Genomic DNA, 20779 nt, shown 5'->3' on the forward strand with positions numbered 1-20779 from the left:
CAATAAACAACTACAACGAAGATCGAGGGCTCGAGGCAGATAAGGCCATACGAACTGTCGAGACACTACGAGGTCGAGATGACGTAGGCGTTGAAGATTTCATCTTATCGGTCCGCAAAGCAAGAGCTAGGCAAGGCAAGTGACAGAGAGCTATTATTAGATCTCATACTGATCGAAAAGATTACCGACAACGCGAAACGAAACATACGATATCTAAAAATCAACTCGTTCGAAGACTTATATTCATGCTTAAGACAACGCGTATTAACACCAACAACTATTAGCAACTGTAGGGACAAATTAAAGAATTTAAAACAAGGGGCAACAGAAAGTGTACAATCTTTTAACTCCAGATTCCGACAACAGCTAAACGAATTAAATTATGCAGTCCAAAACGAAAACCGCACACCAACAAAACGACGCGTAGCTATAGATATTGAAGAACGCGAAGCACTTAAAACATATTTGCTCAACTTACGATACGAGATAGGACAGATGGTGGTATCTAGCGATCCAAAGAACCTGAACCTTGCCCAACAACTAGCAGCTGATAGAGAACAATGGTTACGAGAAGCAAATCGTGTTGCCAACCGCCCAAAGAATCAATCTCACAACATTACATTAGTATCCAAGCGAACTACTACCGATTCACAGCCACAAACTTCTGCTCAGCTACCTAGCAGACCATTAGACGACCGCATGAAACCGAAGTGTCCAAAGTGTTTACGAATTGGACACACAGCCGAAAAATGCTACTCTCGAAATTTTCCATTCGCCAGCCAAGGAAAGATTCCACCTCGAGTAAACCAAACAACGGAGAACCCAGAGGAAGCTTATCTCGAGTTAACTGCACCACCACCGGAAGATTACTATCAATCGTACTGTAATATCGTGATGTAATATGTTTACAAAACGTGGACAATAGAGATGTTAATCAGACAGAGAAGACGATTGTGGCTTAACTTGAACTATTCACACCAAACGTACAGAACACAGCGCAATCCACACTCTCTCGGCAACGCCACTCGCAACCTCCGTCTCCGCTCGACTCGCACTCGGCTTCTCGACTCGCACACGGCTTCTCGACTCGCACTCTCGTTCTCGACTCGCACTCTGTTTCTCGACTCGCACACTGTTTCTCGACTCGCCCTTTCTGGCCGTTGTCGCATTCTATTGCCCTTTTCCTAGGCCCACCGCACACGTGTTCTGCAGACGCTCGTGGCCAGGGTCACGTAGGTCTTTTCCACGAAACTATGCACTTGAAAAGACCGATGACACATTGATGGGCCCGACGGCGCCTCGGCTCTCGCGACACTGTTCATAGTTCGTCCGATATTTCCCAGGCCTTTCGTCCACGATATTACAGTACTGCAACGAAGAGACGGAGGAAGAGCCAGATTCCTCATCGATACCGGAGCAGGAATCAACCTTATAAAAGAAAAAGCCTCACTAAACGTCCAAACTTCTAACCCAAAAACCTTCCTAATGGGAAGTGACAAACATACCACTAACAAAATTTGCAATTTAACCATGCTCAAGAAAAATCATCAATTCTACGTAGTCCCTAACAACTTTCCCCTAATCGAAGATGGAATAATCGGACTCCCATTCCTTACAAAGTATCAATACAGCGTCACTAACAATAAACTAACCTTAGACGAAATTATATTACCATTCCAGGAAACCGATAGCAAAATAAAACCAGGCGAAACTCTAATCTCAGCCCAATACATCGAAGGAAAGCCCACAACAGTATGTTTCATCAACACTGGTAAGCAAATCTGTCACATTACAAACGAAATAGAGAAACCCGATAAACTAAGCCAAATTAATAAATTCGCACAAATAATACGTACCAAACATATTGATCCAGAACTTCGAGAACCCCTTGAGAAAATCCTCATCAATTACTTAGACGTTTTTAATATGGAAACAGACTCATTACCATGTACCAACTTGACAGAACATACAATCACAGTCAAGACAGACAAACCTATAAACATCAAATCTTATAGACCGCCTGAATGTCATAAAAAGGAAATCGAGACTCAAATCAACGACATGTTAGACAAACAAATCATAGAACCATCGGACAGTCCATATAACGCACCAATTTGGGTAGTTCCAAAAAAATTAGATGCATCAGGCAAACAAAAATGGAGAATCGTTATAGATTTTAGAAAATTAAACGAGCAAACAGACCAAGACGCGTATCCTTTACCAAATTCGGACGAAATACTCGAGCACTTAGGCAAAGCTAAATTTTTCTCGGCCCTAGACCTCTCGTCAGGATTTCACCAGATACCTATGGAGCAAAATTCCAAAAAATATACTGCATTCTCAACCCCACAAGGTCACTTCCACTATAATCGCATGCCCTTCGGCCTTAAAAACGCACCGGCGACGTTTCAACGTATGATGGATACCGCGCTACGGGGGTTAATAGGAAATAACTGTTTCGTATACCTGGATGACATTATAATATTCGGGAGCACCATCCAAGAACATAACCGAAATCTAGCCATTATACTAGACAGACTGCAAAATTTAGAATTAAAAATACAACCGGACAAATGCGAATTTTTGAAACCGAAATTAGAATACTTAGGACACGTAGTAACAAAGGAAGGAGTAAAACCTAATCCCAAAAAGATTCAAGCCGTGAAAGACTTTAAAACACCAAAGACCGCGACCCACATAAAATCATTCTTAGGACTCGTTGGATACTATAGAAAATTTATACGTAATTTTTCTAAAATCGCAAAACCATTGACAGATCTCACAAAAAAGGACACTCCATTCTATTGGACCGATAGACAACAACTTGCATTTGACACACTAAAACAAAAACTCTGCGAAGCCCCTGTACTACAATATCCAGACTTTGACAAAACATTCACATTAACAACAGACGCAAGTAACGAAGGGTTAGGAGCAATACTCTCAAAAGACGGACATCCATGCTGTTATATATCCCGAACTTTGAACCCTCCTGAAAAGAATTATTCCACAACCGAGAAAGAGTTATTAGCAATAGTATGGTCAATCAAAAAACTAAGACAATACCTACTTGGTAGAAAATTTAAAATTCAAAGCGATCATCAAGCCTTGAAATGGTTAAAGAATGTTAAAGACCCCTCATCGAGACTCATGCGATGGCGTTTGAGACTCGAGGAGTACGATTATGAAATCGAATACAAAAAAGGAAAAGAAAATACAGCTGCAGATGCTCTATCCCGATTGTATCCTATCACTAATGAAGAAATCCAACCCAATGTAGAAAACCCGGACTATTATGACGAGTATATAGACTGGAAAATCAATATCACCCCAGCTCCGATAACTCAAAAACCTAACCGACCACACTTTAAACAAATTACAAAGACCGAACTGGGAGACTTTAACGAACAGCATTGGTTGCGTCAATTAACCAAACACTTTATTAAACACCGAACCGGACGCTTACAAATAGGAATAAACGACAATAGCTTCAGCACGTTAGAAAAGGTAAATATTCAACTCATGCTAAGGTTTCTAACAACTAGATTCCCTCAAATTAAATTAATATTTGGACAAGATCCGCCAGTAGACTACGATAACGAACAAAAACAAACGATACTACGCGAAAATCATAACGAATTAGTAGGACACTTAGGTATACACCGCACCGTGAAACGAATACAAGAGCACCATCACTGGACAAACCTAGAACAAGACGTTACAGAATTCATACAAAACTGCGACACCTGCCAACGAGAAAAGCTAAATCGTATCAGGGCCAAGGAACAACCTATGATAACTGACACACCCCTTAATCCTAATGACAAAATCGCAATGGACATATTCGGACCTCTCACCAAAACCAAACGGGGCAATCAGTTTATCCTGTCTATCCAAGATCAATTAACCAAATATCTCATCCTCATACCCTTAAAAGACCAAACAGCCAACTCAATCATTAACGAACTTTTGGATCACTATGTGTACATATTTTCCGCACCAAAAAGTATTCTGACGGACATGGGACGAAATTTCGTATGTAAATTGATGGACACATTTGAAAGGGCTTTCAAAATCCGACACATAAAAACCACTTCTTTCCATCCACAATCTAACGGATCCCTTGAACGAACGCATGCCGTAGTAAAGGACCTTATTCGAACTTGTACGACCGACCGACAGAACGACTGGGATGAAAACTTAAAATTAATATGCATGGGATATAATACTTCAGTACACGAGACGACCGGACATACCCCATTCGAACTAACATTTGGACGACAAGCTAACATGCCATCCTCAATATCAACCACTCCTAGCCTAACCAGAGAACAATTGTTTAACCTCTGGAAAAATCGACACAACGCCTATATAGCTAAAGCAAGACGAGTTACCGAATCTAACAAAAAGCGATACCAGAGGGATCAAATGCGAAAAATTATTAAAACACAGACGATATTCCGAGTAAAAGATAAAGTATGGGTACATAACGATCACAAAACTAACAAGCTAGACCACGAATGGCTAGGACCTGCAGAAATCCTCTCATCCAATCCACCCACCTATCTTATCGAATATTCCAACGGTCACACGCAAAGAATCCACGGTAACAGGCTAAAACCCTACCTTTCAGGAAGAAGACCATAATATGGATCATCATAACACTCGAGTACATTAGAAGCGATCTAGAAGTAAAACCATTGAATTACGCCAACATATTCCTGGAACACATTGACAATTGCTATCTGTACAACGAACAAATAGATATCACCCTTATAGTAGGCCTTAACGATCCAATTGACCAAGTTAATATATTACAACGCGTAATAGATTTAATAGACCGTCAATGTAAACCACCTTGCGCTTACACACCAGAAATAAGCAGCCTAAAATTTAAGTACAGAAATCTTCAAAACCTGACTCGGCAACTCAAATTATTATTGCGTTATAAAAGCAAACGCGGATTGCTCAATGTCATAGGCTCAGTATCCAAAACTTTATTCGGAACTCTCGACGAAAACGATTTAGAACTCATTAACAAGAACATCGATACATTATTTGATTCCAACAATAAAATAAAAACAATTCTTAGTAACCAAACCGCACTCATCAAACGCGTGCTAGACAATACCAAAACAAATCAACTTGAAAACTTAGCCAACGATATACACAAGATTGAAAACCACAATGGAAAAAACGAAATATTAGTCTCCCTATTAATTCAAACCGAATCTACCATATCAGAACTCCATATAAACATCGACGAAATTTTTAACACTGTTATGTTAGGGAAACAAGGAATCATAAACCCACAAGTTATAGAACCTGAACAATTCTTAAAAACATTTGACCAAATAACGAGACAAAACTTTATGACTAACCATATCGAACCTTCAGTTCAAAACTTTCAACTAATTCTAGATCTAAGCAAACTAAAGGTATGGATAAGAGATAACAAACTTATATATACAATAACTGTGCCGCTTTTGGAAAACAATGAATGGAAAATAACTAAAATTTACCCGATACCTTCCAAACAAAACTCTGTATTCATTGCGCCTGTAATAGAAACTGATTTGATACTAACCGACTCAGAACAATACACCTTTGTCGATAGTCACTACTTAAACAAATATTGTAAACGAACGGCAATCATCCACATTTGTAAAAGAACTCAACCGAGTCACAATAGAATCAATTCACCTGAATGTAGATCAGAATTAATTACTAATCGACAGACGGTCAAAACTTGCCCGACTGCTGTCTTCAAGCTGGAAGAATTGACGTTCGTACCTTTGCAGACGGAAAACCGTTATATTATTATTCCTGCGAAAAATGTACAAATCGACGTGTTATGTAAGACACATAAAATCCTAGAAATTAGACAACCAAGCTTAATTAGCAGTAAAACCGGGTGCATAATCACATACGATCATAATATTATGAAAATAGGAGGATCACATAAAAATATCTCTTACGAAACCAAATTTAAGAATAGCATATACAGCTTCGAAGAAACAGATGTTCCAATATTAGAGAAAATATTAGAAACAGCTCCAAAAGTAACTCACAATTTTAACCAATATAAAGCCAACCTCGACACATTACAAACACAAATCAGTACCCTGGAATTTGAGCGACGCATAAATTCATTGAAGGAATATGGCATATCCACACTACAAATATTAGGAATCATAGCCCTAGGACTAGGAACAATATATGTAATGTACAAATGTAAACTTTTCGAATGTCTACGCCGATCATTTCCTAAAAATGTACGTATCAAAATACTCTGCCCTACCGCTCGCGTAAACAGGATCGATCAAACATCAACAGTACCATGGACGGTCACCTTCCAAAATATCACCGAAGACGAAGATGAGGGGATCATTCAACTTAGAAGCCCCACCAGAGCCTTACGCTTTAGCGGAGCAAAGCGAAGCTAAGGAGGGGGGAATGTCACGGTGGTCGTGAGAACGCAACGAAAGGATGGTTATGTCTCACATATCTTGGCCAGCAAAATGATGGCTAAGCAGTAATAGAAACCCTATGTGACCGGCATCCAGCGATAGCCCCTCCACAGGAGCCGGGTCCTTGATATAAAAAAGTACCTCTCGAGTCGTTGTAAGAACATTCTTTTCTGTGCTGTTTGACCATTCTGTATCGTTACTCTGTCAGTGTTCAATAAATTTTCTAATAACAATCAAAATTTAAGTACGAATTTCTCACCTTGCGTGCGGAACGTGAAATTACCCCGAATCGACGTGACATCCTCTATGTGCTTCTCGAGCTCTTGTGTCGTCCTGTCTTTGACGGAACATTCTACTTGAAGATCAGCGAGTTGATGCTCGGGATCGTAATTCAATTTTTGGTCGTTAGCAGTAATAAGCTCACGTAACTTCACTTTTGAACTTGATCTTGTTTGGTCTTGATTGTGTTTTCGTGGTGCTTGTGGTGTTCTAAAAGTAATCGTCACGTTGCTTGCATTTTTAGTGCACATTGGTACACTGCACTATGCACAGGCAATGCTTTTGTTGTCATGAAATCTCTCTAACTTTTCAGTAACAAAACCTTTTATTTTATTATTTAATTTTGGATCACGCGCCCCTGGTGAAGATACATTATGTGTTCTCTTTACCTTTATTATGTACACGTTTTCCTTTTGCTCTCAATTATTCGATCATCTTGTGCTGTTCTATATATTGTGTTCTTATGTTCTTCGCATATAAATCCTGTCGATTGATTTTATCTTTCAGTTGAGGTACATGTTTAATTCTTTACCTTTTTTTTCTTTTTTTTTTTTTATGGATTTCTTGATAATCTTTTAGAAGTTGCTCGTTATATTTGGAAAGTTTTCTCACTTCGTCTTCAGCTGTTTCCTAACGGGATTTTTCTTCTTCAAGTTTTTCTGTAATCATTTTTTCTAAACTTCTCCATTTATTCTGTTCTTCTTCGAGTAATTCATTACGTTTCGGTATCTGGCTATCTTTTCCTTTAAAACATTTTATTTTATCAGAGAGTTCTCCTATTTTCAAACTTGCTTCATTTAAGGTAACTTTATGAATTTCCGATTGATGCTTTAACATTTGATGTAAGTCTTCTATTGCTGTTTCACGTTCTTTCAACTGTTCATTAAATTCGTTGTTTAGCATATCCACTCGAGAAATTTCGAGTTCTTGAGCATCGTTTCTTCTTTTAGAAATTTGGCTTATTTTCTCTCGCCTGCTGCTACATGTTGCTGTCATTTTATCAACTTCTTTCTTCTTTTTTTTTCTTTTTTTTTTTTTTTGAACTTAAAATCTTGATTTGAGGTTTGTGTTTCACTATATGATTTATTATTATTAACTAGTTCAACATTATTCTCAGTAGATTTTTTTTCGCGTGATTTTTATACTTATTTAAATAGTTTAACATGAGCAAATGCATCGTACGTCAGATATACCATTTTTAATAAATTGTCGCCTTTACAACTCGAGTTACCTCTGAACGAGTCGCATGATTGATCAATAAGCCATGAGTAATTATGCAAATTCAGTATTTTTTTCATCTATCTATCTGAATATTATAACAAAGACTTTACATTGAATATTTTATTAAAATTGTAAGTTTTTCATAAACGCTTCAAAATCCACAGTCTATTGATCAACTCCTCTATCCTTTCTCTTTCTCCTCACTAAAATAGATAAATTCCTAATGTAGTTTGTGGATAATATTTTTTTTTTTTTTTTTCTAAAGCAAATCACATTTATCATCTGATATATTTTTTGAAATAATTTCTGTCTGTACATTTTCTTCTTTTCCCTTACTCCTCTTTCTCTTTCTAATGAATTCTTTTTATTCCGTAAAATAGTTTTTGTATATTCAATTTTGTTAAGTGCAATCCTTATTTCTGATAACTTACTTTTATTAGATAATTCTTGTGAATCTTCTACTACATCTTCCATATCATTTTGAGTGCGGCTTCTACCTTCAGTAAATTTAATATCTTGAACCGTATCATTAATTTCAATAGCTCTTTCGGTATCAAGTAAATCGCACTTATTATTTAATATACCTTTTGAATTGACTTCTGTCTCTGTAGTTTCTTCTTTTGTATCTTCTTCGAGTTTTCTTCGTTCTTCTAATCCACCCTTCTCATTTTCTAGGATCTTCCTTGTTGTTACGCCGCCTAAAACATCTGCACGCCAGCCCGCGCCAGCTCGCGCCACCGGACAACAACCAGCCTGCGTAACGTCACTTCGACCCTCAATAAACCTAAGGACCCACCATAACTTTCACTTCCCTGTATTGTTTCGCCATGTGTCTTCAATCCGTTTGTCTTGAAGAATTTCTAAAGCTTAAAAATATTCTCGAAACACAGTCGGTTTTTAGAGAGGTCCTTGGGTTTATTAGGCGTACTTAAAACACGGAGAAAGCGGGTATGCACCCATTAGGAAAATCCGAATAGCCCTCTAATAAAACAAGCTATGTTTTCCTCACGCACACAGTCATCTATCCACCACGATGGTAGGAGACTTCCTACTCATCCCTTCGAGCAGTAGTGCAGGTCATGACCAATCGACACCGCGGTTCGTTACCCTCACTTTTCCTAACGAAAGTGGGAACAACGAATCCGCGTTCTTTAGGCACAGGGGCACACCCACACCGAACTTTTCTTCCGTATTAGAAAAAGAGCGACAGACAGTCTAAAAACTAACGCCTAACGCGGCAGTCTACACATAGCGCGAGAGTCGCATACTTCACGAAAATCTTTTGTCGGTTCTCGGTGTTGTCGAACATACATCTTCTCTCCTAAATATATTATAGTGCTAAGTCCATTAATACATTAATTTCCATTATAAGAGCCCTGCTCTAGCGTACATATCTATCACATCTTCGTGCGACAAGTTGTTAACTATTTATTTCTCTACGTCAGTGTAATCTAAGTGTTGGAAATATATAATTTATAATTCAGTGAATCACAGTGTTATACAAACTCAATCACCCCTATTATCTCAACGGAAATCAGTCGCTGCTTTCAATCTTAAATTGTTGCTGACAATCTTAAATAGTATGCCTCATATTTTTAAAATATAAAATTATATACTATGTTATTCTATAATGTATTATGTACAGTTATATATATATATATATATATATATATATATATATATATATAATAATTCTATATTGAAAAAAATATGAAATTAACATGATATATACATTACTACATAAGTTATATATAAAATATGTATATTATACCCTTGCCTACTGACTGATATGAATTTCTTTCGGTCTCGAATGCGTTAAAAGAGAGCGCAAAGAAGTCGAAATTACTTATTGTAATTAGTAAAACGACCTGAGAGGCAGACAGATACAAGAAAGAAGGAATATTATATTAGCGGCATTATCATGTTTTTGCTCTCTTTAATTCTTTCATCGAGACAGACAATCTACAGGTATTAATCGACCAATTTCTCCAAGCTGATAACTTCGAATTGATGTTTATATATAAGAAGTGTCGTTAAACGATACGTAATTGCCTTTTGATCGTAAATTTTACTATCAAGGGGTCTTTTATGTATGCGTAATCATTGTGAATTATAACAATTTATGTGATCGATATTAAAGGTGTTTAAAAGCATGTATTTTTTTCTATATTATTATTCTCCTATATTATTATCCTATATTATTATAGCATTCCTATATTATTATAATATCCAATTACATGTTGATACACAAGATATACAGATTATTATTTATAACGTTTTAGTTTTCTTAATTGAGTCATTCATTTAGTACAAATGATAAGAAATTAGTAATAATTCACAAAAAAAGGATATCGTAGTAGAAATATTATAAAAAAACATTTTCTGTTTTAGTGTAGAGTTACTCCTTCTTACAGACAGTGTCGTACAAATCTGTACGTCTCTGAGAAAATGTAGGTATCCGAGCCCTTACTTCCTCAACAACTTTTAGATCTGCTAGAAAAAAGAAACATACGAAATAATAAGTAATGCTTACTAATAAATTCAACAAATACAAAGGAAGATGGCTAAATCGATAAATTAACGAGACTAAAAATTAATTACATCATGGATCTCTCGCTTTTAATTTTAAGCTGTAAATTACCGATATCGGTGACTGCCATATTCTCTTGAGTTTACAAATCGTAAAGAATCTTTCCTCAGGGATTGGTCAACTGTGTATGTCCCCATGCGACGTAACTTGCTTAAGGAACACGAGCCGGTGATATGCAGGCAACGTATAATTGATTATCATTCGCTCTGGAACGCTGAAGTAATGACCAGTGCAGTGGTCCAGTGGTCATATTGAATGCCGCTGGATATATCAGCATTTGGCAACCTAACCCAGAGAAGCAGGAAATATGAAGCCACCGAATACCAATTAACTTCGTAGTTGCACGGTTCACATTCCATCATTTCTGAATATGCGAGGACAGTCCTCTTATTGTGCTTTTAATTCTTTTATTTGTTTCATTTTCAGCAAATATACTGGTTTTTTAAATTAAGCTTCTTTTTATACAGAGTTACAGATTATATTAATTTTATATAGAATATATTTAAGAAAGATATTTAATTTTTTGCTAGTTAAGTATTGATCGATTAAGTTACTGTACCTTTGTTCCGATAAATGCGTGCCATTTCCTCGAATCTAATATCATAGCAAATGCCAATACCTATTTTGCAGCCCTTCACATCGAACGTCGTTAGGGAGTTACCAGGACTGAGTGAATCACTCTCTCGAAAAGTAATCTTATTAGGAATGTCGATGTCGAATAGATGTACCTAATAACATAAAAATGTGGTCGCTAATTATATTGCTGCAACTTTTGTAATTTAATATCAAAGTTACCAACTCCTAAACTTTAATTATTTTTTATTTAATAACTGACAGCGTTTTTATCACTTTCTTCTATTAAAAAATCTTATCATTTAATAATGTTTAAAAAGGAGAAAAAATAAGTATAATAATATTTTAAGTATGTGAAAAATTTATACAACAACAAACACATTACAACAAAAATGGGCGTTTCCCGTATCATAACGTATTTTATAAACCGTAAATTATAGAATTGGTTATAGTATACGTATGTACATATGTATATTCCTAAATTATTCCTAGATAGAGTCACTTTCTTCACCCCGATATTTTCAAATTCAAAGCCATAAAGGAATATATTACTTACCTTTCGGTGTCTTGCTATCAAAGTTCCATCGGGACCCCAAATAGTACAGGTATTGTACAATTTATCGCCCTCTATTTCAGGCATCGTACCACCAACTACATAGATGTTGTTTTCTTTAGCTGCGTTCGATGAAGCAACGCTCGTTTCACCATCAGGAATACTCTCGCCGTATTTAGGAAAGTACTCTGCATTGCAATATTTCAATTAATGAAAAATAACTGTCTTTTGTTCCAACCATAAATTAAATTGAAATGTTTGTCAGTTTTTTATTTTCTAAATTATCAAAATAACCAAGTTTTATATTTCGACTTAATTAAATATGCAATTTCTTAGCTAATAGTATATATAATAAATTGTTTCTACAGGTTCAAAATGAAAAATGAATATTTAGAAATATTTAATTACGACAATGCTATTTGTGTTAGCATCAGTGGCTTGTTACTCAACGACTTTGCTAGTATAAGTACCCAATTATTAGTATCTTAAAAAATATATTTATACAAAAATCACGATAATCATGAAAATGGGGAAATCCTATATTCTCGAATCAATTCACAATTTATTTTGTATATTAATTAGATTCCGCGCTCATCAGTACGTACTCACTGGCGACATCGAGAAAATGTATCGGCAATTCCTCGTACGACCAGAGGATCGGAAATATCAAAGGATATTATGGCGCAGCGCGAGTGGAGAAACAGAAACATATGAGCTTAACACCGTAATACTCTTATCATAGAAATAGAAGCAGTCCTCAATTCCCGCCCGCTAACTCCTATCTCCACCGATCCAAATGATCTCCTAGCCCTCACTCCCGGACATTTCCTCATTGGCGATTCATTAATGTGCTTACGTGATCGAGATTTCAGAGACATTCCATCGAACCGACTCTCCAAATGGCAGCATATCCAACAGCTTAAACAACATTTTTGGAACCGCTGGCATAAGGAGTATTTGAACGAGCTAACCAACCGCAATAAATGGAGCAAGGGTGGACACAGCATCCAAAAGGGCACAATCGTCATCCTCAGAGAGGACAACGTTCCCTCCATGCATTGGCCTCTGGGCCGAGTTATCAAGGTTCATCCAGGCGCCGATGGTGTCATCCGGACAGCTACAGTTCAGACGGCAAAGAGCATTTTGGATCGGGGCGTCAAAAGGCTTGTCCCACTGCCAATTCAACCCGATCTCGAGAAACCCGAACAACTAGCCACCGAGACGAAATAAGATGGGAACTTCAACCACACCTCGCTAGTTTGATCGGTACCCTCTCAACGGGGGGAGAATGTTACGCCATGCGGCTTACCATAGGTCATATTCTTAACTATCGATAGCGCCACTATAATGTCGCAGACGGATCGTCGCGTCTGCCCGGCAAACAAACATTGTAGTGGCAAGCGCGTGGTTCATTAAGCAGGGCGACTTCCAGAAACGTCGACTCGTGGCCCGTATTTTACCTCGCAGTAAAAGAATGTGGCGTGATCCGAACGTAGTGGGGGTCGCCTTCCAGAAAAAACGAAAAAAATCGAAAGGCGTTCAGAACTTTTCGAGAAGTCGAACCGTCAACACATGTGGTATGTCGCGCTTTACTTATCAACCAAAACGCAGTTACATTTTTTTTGTTCCATTTATATCTTTCTAGTTAATAAGTTGTTGAAATAAACATTAATTTATTTGTGTTAATTCTGTGGAATTTCATTGAACTACCCTTATTATCATAATCGAAATAAGGGGATCGATCAGTTCGTGGCGTCGATTATTTAATCGTAACGGGAACTTACAACTCTCGTTGACGTGCTATCCCGCGATCGCGTCTCTCCGCGAACGGTCGAAACAAAATGATTCACTAAAAACTGTCCTGAATTCCTAAGAATTTATTTACCGCAAAACTGACAAAGTGTTTATTTAAAAAATGAGGTTGAAGGTAGTCCTTTTCTTTCATTTCATTCATTTTCATTTTCTTTCTTAAGTATGGCTAACACAATATCTAATCAATTAAAATTTTATATTTTCACGTGAAAAGTTTCTTTAGATAATTATTATCAACATGTTGACTAACTCTTACGGATTAATACGTGTCTGTAGGGCAATCCGGTGGACTTGATCGGCTTTTTACTTCGAAAGTTGAGTAATCGGTGTCGCTTTCTTACGCATCTTTGAACTGTATAAATGTTTTAAAATTGTTTGATCCAGAATGTACGTACCACACCGGACAATCAAGAAGGCACGTTTTATGTCTTTCTTTCCGATTAATAATAAGCCATTTACTGCAAAGAATGAACTTTAAAGGCATTAAACAGCACATCAATGTACATTTCAATTAGACTAAATAATAATGCTATGATTTTATCGGTAGTAACTTTACTTATTAACTTGAATTATTTCTTTCTTTTACTTCATGTTAGGAAGAGTATCTTTTTGCTTGAAATAAAAAATTGATATAGGAGTAATAATATAGATAGAGATCAAAAACTGTTAGGGCAGAAATTACACGTTTGAACTTTATAGTTCAGTATAGTTCAAATAGAAATTATATAGAATTATTTAATAATTTGTATTCCACTGGAATAAAAATTTAATTTCTGTCTTTATCAAATCTCTATTTCAGAGTATTTGTACGTATGTACTTATCGTCTGCTGTATGATCGAATATCGAATAGGTAATAATCGTTGTTACTCGTTATGTGAGAAAAAATTATGTATATTCACAACTATGACTATTGCATTTTAGGCGCTTGGCCATGGATCGCTGCATTAAGTTTTCGTAATCCCCGAAACCCAGACAAACCACTATGGAAGTACGGAGGTTCCCTGATAACGGCTAGGCATGTTTTGACCGCAGCACATTGTGCACATATGGATGGAATAGAAAACATACACAATCATAATATTGCCATTCTTAGATTGGTGGAGGAGGTGCCATTTTCGAGTAAGTCCTCAAATATATATATATATATATATATATATATGCTATTGAGTATTACTGAAGTATCATATTCTGAAATTTCTTACTGTACACATATATTGTGTCATAAAGCGTGTACAATTCTTTCTCATACTTTTGGTCATTCGTTTCCTGCATTTTCATTTATTCTTTTATTTTTCAGGGTACGTATATCCCATTTGTACGAAAGAGCCCCTACGAAAGAGCAACTTCGTCGGCTATAACCCCCTTGTTGCTGGATGGGGAGCATTAAGATATAGTAAGTGATATCAATTTTATAATAAAATTAAACAGTTCCAGTCTTAAATATCTTTCTTATTTTCTTCGTAGGACGACCACGACGTAATGCATTAATGGAAGTACAAATGCCAGTGATTAAGAACGCCGAATGCAAAATAGCTTATTCCAAATTTCCTAATGCACCTGATATCACTGATGGTATAATATGCGCCGAACATGCTCAAGGTGGAGAGGATTCTTGTACGGTAATTAAGTTACAGAGTTACTACAAACTATACGGTATCTGAAGACACGTCAATTTGAATTAACATCAAATCGACGTCTTAAACATTAGAAATAATAGATAAACACAATTTAATAGTTTTGCCCACTTCTCACACCTCATTATGGTATTTAGTCTAATTTCCTTCTAATCTTAGTTTTGTTCAAAATACATATAACATGTACATTATAAATTGGAGTATTTCTATACACAAATCAATAGAAGATTATTACTGTATATAAGTATAATTTCAATACAATTCGATCGATATATTTCAGTATCTTTGATTAAAAATTTAACGATCCTTTCAGGCTGACCGCGGCGGACCACTGCTGATACAACATGAATTAACCTCGTATTTAATAGGTATTGTGTCTTACGCTTATAAGTGCGGCACAGCTGGCTATCCCAGCGTTTACACTAGGGTCACATCGTACCTTGACTTCATTCTCCAAGCGATGGAATAATATGATATTACTGTTCCATAAATATCATTGTGTAAAAAACGTAAAGTTGGATTTTCTTATTGTGGAGATAAGAAACAGCTCAAATTTACATTGTTTTGTACGTTACAAATTATAGGCTTAAAATGTACGAAATGTAACTTTGAAACGACACTAATTTTTTACGCACGATAAACCTCCACGACTTAGGTATGTAAAGATGATAAACGTATATTAATTCTATTAATTTGGTAATAATAAACCAACTTTCTGAGAAGTTCTGTAAATTTCGTTTCTGTTGTATCAAGAGAATAATGGAATATTCCACTTAGATCGTATACTTCTTGTATGTACATACAAAATTTTCCGGCTAATCTAAAACACTTCATAAGATAGAGAGCTTCTGGAAATTCGGACACAGAGAGTACATAAAATACAAGATAAGTCTCGTGTCTTTCAAAATTATTTTTTATTCGCTAAAAACGTCCTGTATATTCATGCAATCACATGCAACCTCGAAACTTCACTTATTTTTTATCACTTTCCAATTCAATACACTGTTTCTGCATTTTTGACTATATGTAAGAGAAATTTCCATTCAGCCAAAGGTGTACTTACAGATTATAGATTCCTATACGACTCTCGGTAAAAATTTATCCGCACTCCAGATAGTTAAAACTTCTGTCGACCATATTGATCCATCTGCACTCTTCGTATGACGTCTATATCTGTTCAGTGCTGCTGCGTAGGTTTCATTGTGTTACGTCAATTCGTTTGTGCAGGATGCTGTGATTCGTTTCTTGTGGTCTGAGGTTATGTTTAATGCCTATATTTATCAAAGATTTAATGCACATTATGGAGAAAGTGTTTTGTCATGAAGTGTGTTTGAATGGGCACAAAAGTTCAAAGAATATCGCACAAGTGTTATGAAAAAACAGCTGGACGCCCGTCCACATCCACGATGACAACATTGAACGTGCTATCTATGGAATAGACGAGTGACACTGGATAATGTGGCAAATCATTTGCAAATCAGCCACGGCTCTGCTTATGCAATAGTGCACGACAGATTTGGGTTTTAAAAAGTTTGTGCGAGATGGATGCCGAAAAAGCTGATGAAAAGGTGAAGACGACGATGCATTCGTGGTTTGCAGCTCAGCCCAAAACATTTTTTAACGAGAAAATATGAAGGTCCTTCAGCAAATGGACAAAGTGTATACAGAAATTGAGTGATTATGTCAAAAAATGATGTATGTCTTTTTTGACAATTGCTTAAAATAAATTCTACACCGACAGAGAGGGTAACTTTTTACTCACCCTCGTAAGACACTTAAATTTCCAATCTATTATGATGAATAAAAGAGTTTATACTATTAAATCTAATTGTATTTTGTTGCATGAGAGTACACGTGTATGTGATGTACATTACCTTTATATCCCCTTGAACGCTTCAATATTGCGCATATATACTATATTTTGTGCAGCTTCTATAAAATTTTGTATGTTTGTTTAGGCTGTTAATCGAGAGGCTGGAGTACAAAGAAGTGGCACAATGATGTGGGCTGATGACATTTATAATTATCAAGGAATCACCCCTACATTCGCTCAGGTATATATCGTTGACTATAATGTATTTAACATATATGATTGTTAGAATATTAATAATTAATTTTTAATTCTATCAGAATTTTAATGAAACTGTCCCTTGGGAAGGAAGAACTGATACCTTGATATCAGGGTTTGTACATCCTATATATACGACAAATTTTAGAACATTATATAACGAAGAACCAGATCGTCGTGGCCATGTGATGTGAATAAAAGGACTTGAATTTGATGATATTTTTATAATGTTAGATAACATAACTAAGTATCTTCACAGTAAGATAGGATGACATGGTTTACATGATCTTAATGTTGTTCACTTGAGTGATGATATTATAAGGAAAAGTGTAATATCACAGGTAGGATGATTCATAATTTAGAACTACTAACTCATGTATGTATTAAAAATTAAAGAAATATATTAAATTTTATAGGATATTTATGTTTAGTAACCAGTAATTCAGAGATTGGTATTCATGGTTACTATAACGAGGCTGTAGAAACGCACCCTTTCTTCTTTGCAAATGGTCCTGTATTTATGTCTAAGCCGAAACTGGAACCTCTGAATAATTTAGATTTATTCTTGTTATTTTCTAAAATACTTATCTACAGTATACCATAAGGAATGATACCGTATCACACCTAATCAAGTGCCTTAAGAAACATCAACAGGATATCACAGTAATCCCTTATCGACTGATATGTAAGTAAAAGTTATGTGTCATTGTTATACACAGTTATGTGTTAGTGTTATACACAGTTATTTATCATTTTCTATTAATTCAGTTGTAGCCACTACAATATCTATGACACCGGTAGTAATTATAAGATCAATAATGATGTTCTATAAGAGGAAATGATGATTAGGAACAAAAACTTACAGGTAAGTCAAAGTATATGTTATTTGCCATTTGAAAAGAAAGTTACTAACTTAGAATTTTTTGATAAATAACAATTGTGCAAAATATATTGGATTTCAAATTTGTCAAAAATTGAAATTTAAGAAGCATTGTAATAATATAACATTAATATTTTGATTTTTCAGGAGATATCATGCGGTGGATGGATAATATGTAAAAAATATTAAGCAGTATATGAATTTTCATATTGCGTAGAGATAACAAAATGAATTTTAAAAAATGTCGACATGGTAATAAGAAATAGCATCATGACAAAGAATATATAAACACAGTTTCATTTTTTATAAATAAAAATTTGTTGTTCCAGATTTTGAAATATAGTGAAACGTTTAATTAGTATCTTAATATCTTTAAATAATTATTATTTTAGAATCAATTGTAATTGTATCATACGTACTTTTGAATTCGTGCAAGAACATATGTAATTTTGAAGTAGTTATTATTAGGAAATTGTTAGACGCGAACAGTATGCGAAAAGTTAGTATGCAGTGTAATAATTATCAATCAAAACACAAGAATTAAATTCTTGAGGAAAAAATTTCCGGAATTTCTTATTTACATGATTATAAAGAAATCCATAATAAAAAGGAGCTGCTTTCTAATACTTCTCTTCCTTGTAATGCCTACGTTAATAATAACGAGGTTCGACTTTTTGTTTTTAGAGGGATACTGGAAAATTTGAAAGTACAGTACCATTGGGAAGAAAATCACGATATTGAAAACGATATTTGCAAGTAAATTTCCAAAAAATCTGTTTTCAAATTTTCGCTTTCTATTTCACATTAAAAGAAAGGGCTGCCTTCTTTCTCTGCAAGACAAAACAAACATTCTGAATCTCGTATCAATGAATGATGTCAATAAGTTATTTTTCTTTTCAGATTGAACAATATTCCAGATTTATTCATAATTTCATACTACGCGAAGAATAGACTTTCATGGGTATATAAAGGAAATATTAAGTATAGGAAAACTCTTTTTCGTTGTAGGTGACATATGCTTCACGGTTGAACACAAGTATTTTTGAACACATATAAGTGAAAAAGTACTCTTATGGAGAAAAAGAATTGATACCTTCGATTGACATTAGATAATGTATATAAACTTATGAACAATCACTATCGGTTTGTATTTTAGGTGCACACGCAGATTTGTTGGAGTTCTTATAAAATGTACATCCTGTACGAACGTTTTATTCTTCCAAATTTTACGATACTATGTCTCATATAATAACTATATGGATTAAACGTAATATAAATGATCCGAAAATAGACTCGAACGACATTAATTGTCTTTCTATTTATATCAATATCGAAAATACAAGTAAAGCTGGAACAATAGTATGCAAGAATGGACTATTTATTATTTTAAACCAAATCATAGCATATTCAGAATGCACAGTATTATCATGAAATGTAAATGAATCAGTTGTAAACGAACGATTTTACTGTAAAATCGTTGCCTCCTTTTTTTCATCTGAAATATAGCAGCAATGAGTACATTCTTTTAATATATAATAAAACGAGATATCTTTATAAAGTTACATATGTCATCACTGGTAACTGTTATCTCGTATGACACCAAATATACCGTTAGTATGGAATGATATTTTTATGAAGATATACTTTAATGATAGATTTTATGAATGAAACGTTATATAAGAAAAATTATCTCTTGTTATTCTATGATGTGTAGTAGCTAATGAAGATTAATTTTACAAAGTATTGGAGCAAAAGAGAATTAAAAAATTAAAAAGATCTAAATAAGATTGTTCGTGTGGCTTAATTATCTCAATTCTGGTACACCACTTGTTACATTCTAACTAATTAGCGCTAAACAATAACTTGCAAATATTAAAGATATTAACACCTTAATATTAACACCTAAAGGTTTTCAGGAAATTTTATAATATTTGATTATTGTATATCTAGTCATTGATTGATAAAATTTCTTGTATAAGCATAGATCGAGGTTGACGTCATACGCAGATTGCATATCATTGACAGGTATCGTTTTAATTTATTTTATGGCTAGAATCATTTGAATATTATACGAATAATTATTTCCATTCGAACGATTAATAAATCACGTACCTATAAAAGATATATTATGAAAAAGACGTGACGAAACAAAAAAATATTGGAAATTCCGTTGTCATTAGATCAATTATTTTTGCAATGATTTTTATTTCCATGTAATTACATATGAAATGGGTAATTCATTAACATCTCCTCGAATCGAATATAATTCGTTACACTTCACAACGATTCAAATAATGGACGGGAAATATATAATAACTTTCCTGTCCTTGCGTTAAAATAGTACTGTACAAATCAGATGATACAGGAAATACCCAAAAAACCCAATTACATCCACATTGCATGACAGCACACTTGCAATGGATTTTTGTGATTTCAATGTCACAGACAATGACACAACTAATCAGAACACGTTCGAGGCTATAGACATTGAAATTACCGCGTGTTTAATACGTTTAAAGCATAAATCTAAATTTCACGCGATTATTTCTTTGTACATTGTGAAACTCTTAAATTATCTTAATCGAATAAATAATCCTAATGTAATAAAACATCTTGAAATAGACCTAGATATCTGAAACAGAAACTCGAAGGATAAGAAATCCTAAAAGGTACTAATCCTAAAATAACAAACTCCTAA

The 20779-nt window shown here is 35.0% G+C and overlaps 2 protein-coding genes across 3 annotated transcripts; one reads left to right on the top strand and one right to left on the bottom strand.

The window, feature by feature from the left end:
• Positions 1 to 9870: 9870 nt before the first annotated feature.
• On the bottom strand, positions 9871 to 16324 carry LOC117164322 (omega-amidase NIT2-A-like). Of its 2 annotated transcripts, none has more exons than XM_076627569.1 (5): positions 16197 to 16324; positions 11690 to 11874; positions 11120 to 11288; positions 10612 to 10845; positions 9871 to 10460 (listed from the first exon to the last, which is right to left on the bottom strand). In XM_076627569.1, the coding sequence occupies exons 2-4, from the start codon at positions 11771 to 11773 to the stop codon at positions 10712 to 10714; spliced, it is 387 nt and encodes a 128-aa protein (XP_076483684.1). In that variant the 5' UTR covers positions 11774 to 11874; positions 16197 to 16324; the 3' UTR covers positions 9871 to 10460; positions 10612 to 10711. The 2 variants fall into 2 exon arrangements, with proteins under 2 accessions (XP_076483684.1, XP_076483685.1); XM_076627570.1 differs by having other exon boundaries at positions 9871 to 10463.
• LOC143305015 (venom serine protease Bi-VSP-like) lies at positions 14714 to 19622 on the top strand. The gene is made up of 9 exons (XM_076627571.1): positions 14714 to 14892; positions 14964 to 15118; positions 15447 to 16879; positions 17092 to 17187; positions 17264 to 17542; positions 17618 to 17886; positions 17970 to 18066; positions 18229 to 18333; positions 18766 to 19622. The coding sequence occupies exons 2-3, from the start codon at positions 14987 to 14989 to the stop codon at positions 15600 to 15602; spliced, it is 288 nt and encodes a 95-aa protein (XP_076483686.1). The 5' UTR covers positions 14714 to 14892; positions 14964 to 14986; the 3' UTR covers positions 15603 to 16879; positions 17092 to 17187; positions 17264 to 17542; positions 17618 to 17886; positions 17970 to 18066; positions 18229 to 18333; positions 18766 to 19622.
• Positions 19623 to 20779: the final 1157 nt, after the last annotated feature.

The sequence above is a fragment of the Bombus vancouverensis genome, unplaced genomic scaffold (genome assembly GCF_051014615.1).
Source record: "Bombus vancouverensis nearcticus unplaced genomic scaffold, iyBomVanc1_principal scaffold0075, whole genome shotgun sequence".
NCBI classification, from domain to species: domain Eukaryota; kingdom Metazoa; phylum Arthropoda; class Insecta; order Hymenoptera; family Apidae; genus Bombus; species Bombus vancouverensis.

What these genes read in the sequence shown, in the direction of transcription:
- LOC117164322 (XM_076627569.1), bottom strand. Translation starts at nt 11,773, where the DNA reads ATGCCTGAAATAGAGGGCGATAAATTGTACAATACCTGTACTATTTGG. An exon ending in TGATAGCAAGACACCGAAAG is followed by an intron (nt 11,289 to 11,689) that starts GTAAGTAATATA and finishes TTATGTTATTAG; the next exon opens with GTACATCTATTCGACATCGA. An exon ending in ACGCATTTATCGGAACAAAG is followed by an intron (nt 10,846 to 11,119) that starts GTACAGTAACTT and finishes TCTCTGGGTTAG; the next exon opens with GTTGCCAAATGCTGATATAT.
- LOC143305015 (XM_076627571.1), top strand. Translation starts at nt 14,987, where the DNA reads ATGGAAGTACAAATGCCAGTGATTAAGAACGCCGAATGCAAAATAGCT. An exon ending in GTGGAGAGGATTCTTGTACG is followed by an intron (nt 15,119 to 15,446) that starts GTAATTAAGTTA and finishes CGATCCTTTCAG; the next exon opens with GCTGACCGCGGCGGACCACT.